The 12,012-nt window shown below is 43.8% G+C and overlaps 1 protein-coding gene across 5 annotated transcripts in view; it reads right to left on the bottom strand.

Annotated features, from left to right (window-relative positions):
• GRIA3 (glutamate ionotropic receptor AMPA type subunit 3) overlaps positions 1-12,012 on the bottom strand; it is a 155,551-nt gene that overhangs the window by 40,924 nt on the left and 102,615 nt on the right. For all 5 annotated transcript variants that reach the window (XR_005931023.1, XM_029996557.2, XM_029996556.2 and 2 more), the window contains one exon: positions 5,147-5,523. Coding sequence is in view for 4 of the 5 variants with exons in the window: in XM_029996557.2 (XP_029852417.1) it covers positions 5,147-5,523 (377 nt within the window). In the remaining variant the exon portion in view is untranslated. The remainder of the gene's footprint in view (positions 1-5,146; positions 5,524-12,012) is intronic.

The raw sequence follows: 12,012 nt of genomic DNA, 5'->3' as shown, positions 1-12,012 counted from the left end.
TGACTTTGAAGAGAACCGAGATGCCTGACTGAAACACAGCCTATTGCTCTTAGATGGCTACGTCAGGTGAAATTCATCTCCCTTTTGTTCATTCCTTCACTACATACTTTCCATCTTCAGAGAAGACCTGGAGTTGAATTCCTTCTCCCTGCAGCGAGGTGGACAGTTTCGGAGCCAGACTGAGCAGAAGTCTGGCCAGCGGGTGCAGCACATGAAACACCCACTTGCAGACAGCAAGACTAGCTTTATCTGGGGTTTCCAGGTTCCCATGGCCCTCTTGCTTTACAGTAGCTCTGGAAATAGGAAGATGAAAAAAAGACTTGCCCGGGTGTTTAGATAAATTCACTGGAACTACTGGGAACAAAGTAGCATGTGTTCATTCTCCCTACAGTTTCCCACGGGAAATGTCTTACTTGCATTGGTAGCTGCCCCTTCTGTTAGCAGGACAGATGGGTTGCTGGGATGAAGATGCGCAGAAGACAAGCATTTTCCAAACCAGTGAAACCTCAAGTTCACACTGCTGTAACAATAAAAAGTCTGTGTCGAGCTGCATGCTCATACAGCGTATTACACACAGAGAAAGGTAAAAATATCTTGCCCCAGAGATCTTGCAACCTGCATGAACCAAGCCAGACAGATACAGGACAAAAAATGGAGAACAGCTGAGAGGGAGGGGAAGGTGGGCATGGCTGGGTCTCTTGACGAAGGCGGCACTTCCCTGAGGGCCCTACATGCAAGAGAGGGGTCTTGCTAGATGAGGACCAGAGCTGTTCTCCGAAGAGTTGAGGTCACTTGAAAGAAAACTGGATGTCACTACTGAGTTGTTTCTCCCAGAGTCTTCCAATGAGCACAAAAAGGAAGATTCAACAGCTGCTACTACGAAGCAGTCTGGGCTGACGTAGCTGCTGTAATTGGTGGTAGCACGGGATGGGGCAAAGAAAAACAAAACAAACCACAAAGCTGACACTGAAGGAAAGAAAGACAGACAGAGAGAGTCAAAGAACAAGAACATAGACAAGCATGGCCTGGCAGCCTCCTTGTCCAGAGGACCCCAGTTCCCCCCAGTCCATCTGCTGATATGGAGACTCCTTATACCCACTGCAGGAGCTGGTGTAGAGGGGTGTGGGAGAAAAAGGGTTAGTACATAAACACCTGGTAGTAAGAGAATACTTGTACCGTTTGTACTGTGAACCACAGAAATGTTTGTCCATTACTCAGATAATAATTATAGAAAAATCAATCACGGCCTTTAATACCAGCACTGCTTTTTCTGATGAAGACATACCTGTCCAAGTATGCAGTGTTGTAATTTAAAAAGAAACTACTAATGCTTTATCCCAACATGTTGTTTTCCAAATTACCTCAATAAACAGATAGTTTGCGCGACATTATTTTAAAGTGAATTAGCGTGTTAACAAATGAGAGGAGCGACAAAGACCTGGAATAACAGAATTATAACTCAATTATCAAAACAAGGTCAGACGGTGTTTTCAAAAGGAAGTAAACAGGAAGAGTGCATACCTTGAGAGGAAATTTAAAAGGAAGCATGGAGTCAAATGAGAGCAAATTAGTAACAAGAGAAAAACAAAATAAATATTCAAATTCACATTCAGTTTCCAGAAGAATAATACATTCAAGCAAAACCTCATTTATTTATCAAAACAGCTTGATTTTTTTTTTTTTCTAATCATGGCCATAAAACATATTTGATTTCCTACAGTACACAGAAATAATAAGCTTCTCACACTACTCCATTTTTAACTGGGCTCTTCCGATCGATACAAGATGGCTGTTATATTGACCAATAGCCCTGAACAACCTCGGGGCAGACCCTCCTTGCCTAGAAGCCCTTCATACTCCGAGCACGCGTTACCTGGTACCCACCAAGCCGCGAGCTCCGTCCCTCGCTCCCGCGCCCAGCCAGCCCTCCGCCTCGCCGGCCGGCCTCAGGCGGCCCTCGCCTCGGCTACTGCGGCAGAACGCAACAAAAAACGGCATCTGAAGTGCTGACTTGAGATGCTTCCATCATAGGAACTGGCAGTGGGAGTTTCAGAAGGATCTAGTTACCCAGCTCTCATTGCTGTTTTGAAAGTCCCACAAAGTCATTCCCATGGCCTTTAATAGGAGTCTCTTGAGTCTTCTGCAGTGAAAATAGGGATCTAGAAATACACCCTCTTAAATGACCAACCTCATGAGATAATTTTTAATGAACCCCCTGTCTTTTTCCATCAGCAATTAATTAATCTAGCCTCTTTGTTCCACACGAATAAAGAGCAAAATGAAAATACATGCTCTCATAGAGATTTCAAAGATACTTTCGCTCAGAACAGTGTTACAAATTTGACTATGTTTTCTCCTGATTCCGTTTTCTGTACACATCTTACATTAAAGCGAGTTTAATAATCTACTTTTGATCCATCAGAAGTGAATTTTCAATGCTTTAGCTCACTATGCCAAAAACACAGCAGCCTTTGATAGCAGAACAAAACTGCTGGAACAAATGTTGATTCCATCAAGGGATGCACTAACCCCCATCCTTTGGCTGCTATCTGATTCCATTTAGATGACTCCTATTAAATACAGAGAGGAGAGTATAGGGATATATCCTCTGGAATATCCACACAGCATACTCACCGAGGATAGATCTAACTAGTCATTAGATGTCACAGCTGTTCCACACAAAGGCAGCTGAAAGAGCCTTTATCAGCAAGTACAAAAGTGATCTCTCCAGACTGCTTGTCGGCATCCCTCTACAAGTGCTGTACGCTCTCATATAAGAAATTTATTCAGACAAAACTCACAATGGAAGAATGAAGCCCCTTTTAATGGCAATAAAATAGTATGAAACATTCATATAGTCAATGTACTGTGAATGGCGTAACCTTACAAAGATACGGATTAAGAATGGAATACTTGGGAATAGTCCCTTCTACGGAAAAGAAATTTGACATTTAATCAACTTAAATCAACATATTGGTCAAAGGAACAGTGTTTCTGGAATTTAAACCAAGGTATTAAATTTCTCTTTTTTTCAGTAACAATGCATGTAACTGCCTGGAACCTGTCATCATGAAACGTAACAAAGTAACTGGACAACATCTTCAAACGAGGGCCATGTATTAATACTGAGCTAATAGCTTCTGATGGACAGATAAAATAAATAGGTTTACTGCTGTCTTTTTTTTTTTGGTAGGTATTTCCAAGGCACTTATCATGGTAGTATTGAAAAAAAAAATAGAGTATGTTCTACTCATTATATAAGGTAAATGGCTGAACATGTCAGAGAGTCACATGAGAGCTTAACAAAAATCCTATGCACTTCTATTTAACTGTCAATAAACAGACCTAGTGGAAACAGTGCAATGCCCGCAGCTTTCCATGTGATGTCCCAGTGCTTATTTCCCGGTCCTTTATATTGGGCACACACATGGTCAACAGCAATTTAAATGTTATAACTACTCATCACCTTTAACAGCAAGCAGAGAGGCAAAGTTGCAGTACAGAATTTAGGCATAAAGCAGAAACAGAGTGTATAAACAGGAGGAGAAGGCTAACAGCTATACCTAGACAGTGAGGCAGCACACCCAAACGCTCGTAACTGTGAAAACTAACGCACGGTGATACCCAGGCAAAAATGTGTGCGTTTTACGTAGGACATATACGCATCTGTCAATAAGTATGAAATCTAACTGCTGCTATCAAAACTTTTAAAACTTAGGCATGGCTTGCATCAGATACCAACAGGCATACGTCAGTATCTCTGAAAGTCCTGGATTTCGCTGCGATCATTAAGGTATTTGAATGTGCAATGACTGTGAACTTAAAGGATCATTATTACATTATAACAGGTAAAATCATGATCCTTTCCATGACACTTTATAGAAGTTTTGTCGCTCGCTTCAGTGAGGCTCCTCAAGATCTCTACCGCTATGTAGACCAGAAAAACCTGGTAACTTTTCAGTGATTAAGGTACTGAAAAAGGTACACAAATAGGGAGATTGACAAGGTGTATTTCGAATGTAAGTAAGTGCTTAGTTAGAAAAGATCTGTCTCTCTCGCTTTAATTATCAGCCTTGTTAAAGGGAAAAACTGCATCCTGTTTGTACTAAGCAGGTATTTTTAATAATTAAAATAGCTGTAAACTAGTCACTAAAATATTGTCATACAAAATATAACTAGTGCTCCATCACTAAGAAACTAGATAACTTTACTGCTTATCACAGGCACATCACCAAAGTATTTTACCAGTGTAAATGTAGAAACATTATATATATTATTCAAAAAACATTTGTGGTATGCATTATTCAATTAGAGAGAACTTCACTATTCTCATCTGGTTTTCAAAATGCTTCTTTAAAAAAGAAAAATAATTCTACAATAGTTAATACCAGTGCTCGCTCTTAAATTGGAACTAATATCAAACATGTTTTACTACAGCCTTATTCAGAACGACTGTCTTCATGAATAAGAAAAATCTTTATGGAAACTGGCAATGCTTATTAGACCATATTGACTGTGAACACAGGGACAACAGATTAGACTGGATTGAAATAACAATACACATACAGGGTACTACGTAATAACTGTTAGAGGGGCACATATGGAGGCCTGAACATATGAAAGACGGTGGTAAGCAAATTAGTAATAGATGAAAGGATGGTTCAAGAACAAAACGAAGAGAAATGAGGCACAAAAGAAAGTAAACAGACCAGCAGAAGCCATGGCGGGAGTGAAGGTGTTTTAAAGTGCTGTTGCATGTGACATTTTAAAATAAACAATTCTTAATTTTGCAAAGCAAAGTATGTTATATGCACCAAGGAGATGACCGTAAAATGAGATATGCAGCAAAAACACGGTAGCCCTCCAAGCATTGCTGAAAACAGAAAACCCTATGCATTTTACAGCCTCAACATGGTGTATATAAGTTTGGCAGAAATGCATAAATGGCATTATAAGGCAATGCCACTCACTCCGGAGGTGAATGTTAGCAAGCATGGTGGCTTGATGATGATGCTTAGCATTGAATGGAATGTCAAAATAAAAAATTTGGAATTAAAAAGAAATTTGAAAAAGTAACATATATGCACCATGGCATCAGAAAATGACCATAAAATGCAAAAAGGTGATGGAGTGATATGGAACAAACCTTGGAGAAATATCGCATCCTTGCTGCATAAAGGCACCCAGGGAAAACCAAAGGCTGTTAAATATTCCAAACTCATTTGGAGGGTCGGGAGGATTCTGAGGGTCACGTGGTTCTTCACTGCTGTCTTCCAAGTGCCATTCGTAAGGGCTGAATCTGCTCACTAGGAAAAGAACTACGCTGACGCCAATGTAAGCAAAGACTATACACATCCAAATTTCATAAGCCAAAGGATCCAGGAAAGAGAATACGCCCGGTTTAGATTTCTGAGGCTTCTTGATCATGATGGAGATGCCCAAGCTCATAAAGGGTTTGGAAAAGTCTATGACTTCTTCTCGCACCAATGTTATGGTGAGGGGGGCAACAGCTATATCTGCTCTCTGAAAAGGGAAAACAAACCCAAGTTAGTTACAAAACAGTTGCAACATAATCACAGTCTAGAGTCTCAGACTAATGAATCAGATGATAAATTACAAGAGTGAGTAGGAAACATTTTCTTTGCAGCCTATTTTGCAGTCACTGAAGTTAAGGACTACGTGATATTGATAGAAAATCATTAACAAGAAAAATGACAATCAAATCTGTACAAGGGCCTCACGACAGAGGCAGATAGGTACCAACATGTATTTATGTTTCTATTAAGTTAAAATGGATAAATAAACACCACGCAAACTGGACAGTGAGATGGCAACTAAAACGATATCATTTTCTAGTAATGGTCTGTATCCATCCATCTGTCTTGAAGAGTTTGGGCAAATTATATGTTTGTCATATCTTAATTTTCTCTTTTCCATTCTTTCAGCAAGTTCTCTTCCCTTACTGATTAGTCGAGGATCTTTAAAAGGAACCTAAGAGAAGTAACCAGACACTGAATTTCAGCTGCATTTGCGCACTACCACTCATATACTCCTTCGAAACCCCATTGCAATAAGGGATAGAAGATGGTAAAATACTGGGGTGATAGGAATCAGACAGCCCATCCTTTCTGTCGTCACTGCAGAACAACAATACAGATTTGTGAGTCCCTGAGAAGTAAATAGCCTGGGTTATCTGAGAAGAATGCAAAGTAGCATTTTTCAGTATAATGTATGCCATCCTGTTTTACAGAACTTAGCTCTATAGATTTATAACATAGACCATGCGCTGGGGCTGTGTCACCTGGAAGCACAATCTCATGTCATTGCATCTGTCATTCACCAGCATGCTGGTATACCCTGAACCAATACCCTTCCCTTCAGTCAATACATCCTTGCTGGATTCTATGGGAGGGTTAAGAATGTGAAGTAAAAAAATTACTTAGCCACCTGATTAAAAATAACATTCCAGAATAGATTTTCAACATATTTAATTGTATCTGTATTTCTATGCCAGAAAGATTCAAGTCATTATGTTTAGATAACCTAACCTTGATTAAGCCAAGTACTCAAGCAGGTGTCAGCATTTGCAATGGAGGGGAGTAGAATGTTAAAAAAAAGCCCTTTTCATTTAAAAATTGTTGTTATGAGAGTCTGCATACCTACATACACTTTTTTTTGTAGTCTTCTATTTTGAACACTCTAACTATTTGTGTTATTGATACTTTTAAAGATGGCCTTTCATTGGTAATTAAGAATTTCAGAAAGAAAAAATGATTCTTAGGGAAAGTTTAACTTCCCAGTACCTAAACCACTGTGCACCTTTTAAATGAGATTTTTGTTTCCCACTAGCAAGTATGTATCTCTTTCTGGTGGGAAAATAAAACCTGATTAAGTAGAAGTTTGAATAAAAGCTAATAGGAAGTAAGAAGCGATTAAAATCTGTGCCATAAAATAACTGAATATGCCTTTACGTAAATCTGATGGTGATGTACACGACCGTCATTAATATCTGACCTGTTCCTCCTCCTAGATGGCTGGTTTGGGTATTTTTTTTTTAAAGTCTAATAAGCGGAAATGGTGAAGGCTTCTCCTAAGGTTAATCTCAGCGTCCCATGCCCTGTGCCAGCTGGTGCCCCAGTGGCACTGTGCAGCCATCCCCAAGGCACTTTCTCAGCGTTTTAAGCCTGAGGCTAATGGCAGACTTGTTGGACTGAGGACTGGCCCTCTACAGCCCTTCCCGCAGCAAGCCTCCCTCCGCGAAGTACCCATCTGCACACACGACCTCTAGATTTGCTCCAGCCGCTCAGGAATATCTCTCAGCAGTTTGTACCGGCACGTGCAACTACAAGTTCACTGCGTGGAATAATCAAATAAACCATGCCTGTGCGCCTAAGGAAGCCATTCGGAAATTATGGTCCTTGGTGTACCCTCTCACAGTCCCTTTAGACATTCACGCGTGCTAGGACACTGCCTTTCCCCTTGAGTGACAGCCTTCCTCGGGGAGAAAGCCCTCACCTGATTTGTGGTCACTTACTGCAAAAATCTAGCTTAACGTGGCTTGACTACAGAAACCGAAAAGGCTGTCAGCCTTTGGATGCCTGGGTGTTTGCTGGCTTTGCAGATGAATGTGTTCCATCACCTAAGTAATAGAGAGACTTGGGGGGACAGGGGTAGATTGTGGTAAAGGGACTGAGTGATGCTGGAACTTGTTCACTGATGAATTCCCCCCAAACACGTATTATTTGTCTTGTAGCTGCTGCTTGTTGAGCTACTGTTAAATATTAGATGCCTGCAGTCATTAATTATGAGATGCACACAGAGTATCAGTTTTAAAGGTAGTCAAGAGTCCACGGCTGGCTGGAAGACTAAGCACTTTGACCATGGCCACTGTATTTCATGTTGAACTAACGAGGTACTTACAAATTAATCCTTTTTAGAGCAAGCTTAACAGATCAGGACCCCTGCAGAGACTTCGCAATGATTCCACGCGAAGCGAAGCCTGGGTGGGAGGCAGGTGCCTTACTGCCTGGCACTTCTACACATGCTCAGCCAGCCTTGGAACAGCTCGGCAAGGTAGGAAAAGGCTGGTTCAGCTATAAGAGCATTTAGTGTCTGTAGCGTTTTCCTGGACTTGGAGAAATTTAATTCTCCCAAAGTAATATTTTAATTGCCAAAGTAGACACGGTGGAGCTCTTCCTAAGTGCTGATGCAGCGTGCAATAAAGTCTGTATCTCCTTCATGAGCAGCTGAGTTCATGCAGGGTATTCCTGTGGGGTCTTTGGGAGGATGAAGCCGATGCTGTGCTGAAGCACAGACAAATCAGTTTTTAAAGGCCTGATTGTTACCATGTCCTCATTCATATCATACAGTACATATTTCTTTGTAAATGATTTAAAATTGGATTTTAATATTACAAGGGATACAAATATTTATTTTTCTGAAACATTTCTGTCTTCCTGCTTTCCTACCATTTTTGATAGCGTTCAATATATTGGAAACACCAAAACGCACCCTCATGTCCTAAACGAACATGGCAGCAATTGTTTTCTGCAGAGAGAACAAGCATGGGTTCAGACACAGGGGCTCAGGAAACCATCAACAACCAGGGCACTGAGAGTGGGCCAGCTACAATCCAGCACCCGAGCCTGGCTCCCCACCACTTCCCTGAATAGCAGTTGCACTAGAGAGGTTAAAAACCAGACCGCTCCGTGCTTATTTATTTAGAGATATAGTATTTGAAATGGAGAGCTTAAGGAGAGCTCTAAGCACCCTAAAGGATCATTAATAATTGCAGCACAGTTGTGAATTTCCCTCCCTGTTATGGCTACAGATAAACAGAACCCATAAAAATTGAGCTCGATTAAAAAGAACACAACCACAACCACAAACATGCCCTTCCCAGTGCAGAACTGGAGGGGGATTTAAGTACCTCAACAACGAAGCTTTGCTAATCACTCATGACTAATGGCGTTTCAAACATCATCTTCACTGCATTTGAGCCGGGCGAGAAATGTCATGGATTCCTCTGAGGCTTGTTCTGTCTTTGCCTACTAGTGTGGGAGGGATGGATTTAGAGAGGACATGCAGCACAGAGGCACTACCCACTCTGTTCAAAGCTGACCCCCGGGGGCTGCAAACCTCAAGACTCTTAAGGCGAGGGAGAAAAAATAGCAAATGGAAATATCCCTCTGCATGGAGAAAGACAAATGATAAGATGTTCCACCTCTGCAATCCAAAAGGAGGGATTGAACTCTCTTGCTTACAGACCTAAAGACGAGTCTTCCTAACTTGAAAGCCACGCGCTAGAGACAGCAAGAGATACCGGCTACTGTACGTGCTTCTGGTCACTCATGCTTGCAGAACCGAACAGTTTCTTTGCCAGTGTGTCGCTTCCCAAGAAGTGGGTCTGGGCTCCAGCCGCTTTGCAAGACCTCTGTGTGCCGGGAAGCCAGCCAGCACTCAGCTTATGTGCAGACCGAAGCAGAGGGACACTGCCCGACGTCCGTCGGGAGCCAAACCTCCGGGCACCCCAGAAGTGCTGAACGCAGGTGCGCAGCGGCATCAGGAGACACTGCGCTGGAACGATGACTGACCGCGAGCACATTTTAGGACTTCTCAGTGCGGTTTGAGGTTTCCAGGTATCAGAAAAGGGTGTCAGAGCAACGCATCACCTGTGGTACCTGCTGGTAAAAGCTACCTTGTAAAGAGAGTCCAGTATACCCAAGGATGTCCGGGTGCGTTGAGAGGCCAGGTCATGGGGGCAATGTGTTTTTAACACATTAGCTCACACTGATTTAAAAACAACAGCTGATATCTGACCAGCAACATGCTGCACTGAAGTCTTAATGTGTATTAGCTGAGCGGTGTCAAAAGGTATTCAGGTGTTAAAACCGCAGCTGGCCTTGTGCGCTGCAGTTTGTCAATGTTAAGTCCACGCGTGCTCTATGTGGATGGCCACGGCTCCTTCTGAGGCACGAGCGCTGCACGCAGGTGGAGAAATTAAGGGTACATCTGCTTTTCGAGTCGCGGACGTACGCGTGCGTCCTCTGTCCGTGCTTGGAGGCAGGTCAGCTGAAGTCGGGGACCACGTCAGCGCGGCTCCGTGCCGGGGCTGCGGTCCCGTCCCCCCGCGGCTCAGCGCCTGCCTGGGCAGGGACCCAGCATCAGTCCGTGCGTGTACAGGATGAGGGTCTGCCCGAGCCGCAGGGCAGCGGCATCGCACGGCTGCCTTTGGGCACCCGAACCCGGGCTTCCCTCCTCTAGAAACCGGGGCAGAGGGGCGAAGGGTGAGCTGCTCCGGCTCGCGGCGCAGTCAGGCTCTGCCACAGACTAAGAGCGCACGGGACGTTTCGAGGAGAATTAGGAATCGAGCTAGTCTTCCTCTCCGCTACGATTCAAAGGCTGTATATGCCACCTGCAGTCTTTCTTCTGCTGCTGGGAGAGCCAGCGAGACCACTGCCACGCGAGGCTGGTTAGTCTGCTAAAGGCAGGGAGACGTGGAGGTGGTCTCGCTCTGACAGACTGCGGAGGCTGCCTGCGTTCGGGGCACCGTCTGTCCTTTACATCCCTGCTTCGTTCCTTTACGCCATTTTACGCATTGCAAGGTTTTTATAAAGACCTTTTTTTTTACCCGAGGAGAGTTTTAAAGGCTGTAAGGTCTGGCTGCTCTTCCCACTCCCAAAGCATTTGTAGTTACAATTAAGAACTGCGTTAAACCTCCTGTCAATTAGCTTCAGCGATGTGAAAAGCATCAGGCCCGGGGAGGGAAGGCTTTCCCTGGCTGAACAGTGAAGGAAGAACAGCAGCCTGCTTTAAAAGGGAAAGAAGAAATAGAAGCCTACAGAAAGAGGCTTACCCTACAGAAGAGAAAAGACGATCGTCTAGCGCTCAGCAGCTGGTGGGTACAAAGCCCCGAGCAGCAGCCCGGCGGGGTGTGCGCAGTGGGAGATGCTGCTGCTCATCAGCCCGAGCGAGCGGAGGGCACAGTTGTTAGCGGGTGGATCACTGGAGGACAGCACTTGCCTTGCCAGTTTGCTTTGCTGGTTAGATTTAAATAGCGATTCAGTCTCCCAGACAGAATGATTTAGCTACTTCCCTCTTCTAAAACGTCCAGCAAAAAAGCTTTGCCTATATGCTATTTTTATTCTGTCGAAAGTTTCCACTACGCTTTAGAAATTTCTCTTAGTTTAAAAAATAATAGTGCTTGAATTGGTAGGTTTTTTTCTAGTAGGAAGAAGAGTCTTATTTTGACACCATCAGAGTGAAAGAGGAAAATGAAGTTTTTCTTCAACCGGAACTGACATTTTTTGATTTATGAAAAATCAAATAAATTCCATTTTTACGTCAAATTTTATTATTAATGTTATTACTACTACTACTACTACTACTACCACCACTACCACCACCTGAAAATTGCTAGCAAACCACAAGGCCCTGTTAGCTCCTCTCTAACAAGACTTCTGGGTTCTCCTGTCTGAAGCAAAGGAGTTTGGGAATATCTGCTTGGCCAGAACTCCCTGCCTCCGGGGCTGCCATCCCGATGCTGCCAAAGAGCAAGCCCTTCTCTGTGACCAAGTTCACTTGTACAGCCCATCGCAAAGCCACAAGGAAAGGTCCAACAGGGCCAGCTGAGACCCTCCTTGACTTTGGGGGGGCCCTACGGCACAGCAGACGTTTACGCCCTCCAACCAGCCCTGATGCGATATGAGACGGAGGAGGGAGAATTTCTGTTGGCAAGTATTTTAGCGTGTCTGTCCCCAGGTAACGTGTAACTCTCGGGACTCTTCCAGCGAGCCTAGTTAATGCAGACCTCTGGCTAGTCTTCCAGCGAGTCAGGGCTGTGCCGGTCAGCCCCGGGACCCGCAGCGCGGTGACACAGCCCCGCTGTTGCTCTGAGTACAGCTCCGTGCACACTGAGCCCCCCCAGCTCTCCCCCCTCGTCGCCCTTCTGGGGTGCTCTGGAAGCTGCAATGACCCGGCTGCATTTTTTCTCTTGACTCTACGCTGTATCCC

Source organism: Aquila chrysaetos, chromosome 21 (genome assembly GCF_900496995.4).
Source record: "Aquila chrysaetos chrysaetos chromosome 21, bAquChr1.4, whole genome shotgun sequence".
Lineage (NCBI taxonomy): Eukaryota > Metazoa > Chordata > Aves > Accipitriformes > Accipitridae > Aquila > Aquila chrysaetos.
The sequence above is the reverse complement of the archived record's forward strand: the minus strand, read 5'-3'. Positions and strand labels throughout refer to the sequence as shown.